The sequence below is a fragment of the Manihot esculenta genome, chromosome 8 (assembly GCF_001659605.2).
Source record: "Manihot esculenta cultivar AM560-2 chromosome 8, M.esculenta_v8, whole genome shotgun sequence".
Classification (NCBI taxonomy): domain Eukaryota; kingdom Viridiplantae; phylum Streptophyta; class Magnoliopsida; order Malpighiales; family Euphorbiaceae; genus Manihot; species Manihot esculenta.
Genome location: NC_035168.2, coordinates 34,676,276 through 34,678,206, shown reverse-complemented (window position 1 = coordinate 34,678,206; position 1,931 = coordinate 34,676,276). Strand labels below are relative to the sequence as shown.

The following is a 1,931-nucleotide window of genomic DNA, read 5'->3' as shown; positions in this document are numbered from 1 at the left end:
TGAACTTAATAATAATATTATTATTATCATAATAAAGAAGTACTTCTAAGATGATAATTGGGTAGACAATCAAAATAATAACCATTTGAAGTTTAAAGAGCCACTAAAAATAACATGAAAATACCCCATTTTTAAGGCAAATTAGGAATTCATGGGGAAAAAAAAAAAAAAAAAAGCAAAAAGAAAACAGACACACAAGATTGATCCATCTGACTACACCAAAACACAAGTCTTGAAATCCAATCACACAGTTAGAGCTTTCCATCTGTGCAACCAAAAAAAAAAAAAAATCAAATTAAAGAAAACTCATCAAGAAAGATTAGTATTGGACAAAGCTTTCTAAACTCATCATAATCAATAATCACAGCTTCAAAACTCAATGATAAGTTCAGGTGATTTATCGACCGAGGACCCCAGGCATTAAACTGTGTAATGGGGAAAAGAACAAGGCAGCGTTTGGTAATGTATCAGCTTTTATCACCAAAAGAATGCCTTTTGAATTCTATGAGCATTAGTGACAGACAAAAGGGGAAAGGCCTGTAACTGACAATACATGCTTTAAATATTATTCTAATTAAACAGATTATCCTTTTAGGATTAAATTATTTTTTTCAGAAATTAAGCTCTTTTTTTCATATAAAATAACTTAGAAAATTTTTTTATGAAGAATGTTTTTTAAGAAATTGATTTATTTTTCATTATTTAGTAGAAATATTAATAAAAGATACTAATAATTTTACTAGTAAAATTTTTGGCAGTGTGGTGTTAATAAAACTTTCAAGCTTGTTTTGGAATGATTTATTTTATCATTAAAAAATTAATTAAATTTTTATAAAATCATGTATATTTTATTAAAAAAAGTTAAAATGATTCAACTTTTTATTTTATTTAAAAAAATAATTTTTGTAAAATTTTAAAAAATTATTTTCTATAATAAGTAACTTAATTTCCACTTTAATAAAAGAAATATTTTTTTATTAATATTACTTTTTATTTGGACTATAATGTGAAAAATATTTTTTATCAAACAAACATGGCATCAATAGTAAATTATTTCTCTTAAATACCCATCAAAATTATATTATAGGATAATTTTCATAATTTAAGCAGTCCATCGAGAGAGAGAGAGAAAAAAAAAGTCTAAGAAGAGAGGGCGATGAGTGCTTACTGAAGATGAATTATCATCACTTAGTGATGGCATATACTGCATAGATAATCCCAGGGATGTACCCAAAGAAAGTCAGGACCAAACAGATCCAAAACTCAACCTGGAAACACCAATTTCTCATCAAATTCTATATTGCAAACATAGAAACGGAACCCTATTTCATAACTTTCTTTAACAAAAATGAGAATGAAGAAAAGAAGATTAATCAAGTACCTGGCAACCATACTTAAAGAAGACACCAAGAGGAGGCAAGATGATGGCCAAGATAAGATCGATGCAAGTTGCAGTATTGTCATCGGCCATTTTCGCTTCTTAATCTTCAGAAAACAACCTTCCAATTAGCTTAATGAGGATTACAATTCAACAAGACGATTCTGCTTCTTAATTTTGCTTTTCTGCGAGAGAAACTTATCCTCCAAGGCGTGCTATATATAGGCCTCCACTGCACTATGCAACGTGTAAGGTGCTGATTTAGTGGTTAGCGTTCACATATACATGTGATGTGAGATTAGAGATCATAATGGAACGGTATTTTCGATATCGGATTCGATCAAATTCTATTAAAAATTTGTTTGAATTTAAAAGAGAAATATTGAATTTAAATAGAGTTTGAATTTTATATATAGGTATTCATTTTTTGAATTTGTTTATATAAATAATTAATTTAATATAAAAAATATATTTTATAATAATATTTATAAATTTTTTTTATATAATTTCATTTAAAATTTAAAATTTAAATATTTTCTAAAAATATTAAATT

General features: G+C 26.5%; 1 protein-coding gene across 1 annotated transcript; it reads right to left on the bottom strand.

Moving 5' to 3' along the window:
* LOC122724349 (hydrophobic protein LTI6A-like) lies at positions 1-1,618 on the bottom strand. Its single transcript, XM_043958901.1, has 3 exons — positions 1,382-1,618; positions 1,169-1,268; positions 1-265 (listed from the first exon to the last, which is right to left on the bottom strand). The coding sequence occupies exons 1-2, from the start codon at positions 1,469-1,471 to the stop codon at positions 1,185-1,187; spliced, it is 174 nt and encodes a 57-aa protein (XP_043814836.1). The 5' UTR covers positions 1,472-1,618; the 3' UTR covers positions 1-265; positions 1,169-1,184.
* Between the last annotated feature and the right edge of the window lie 313 nt (positions 1,619-1,931).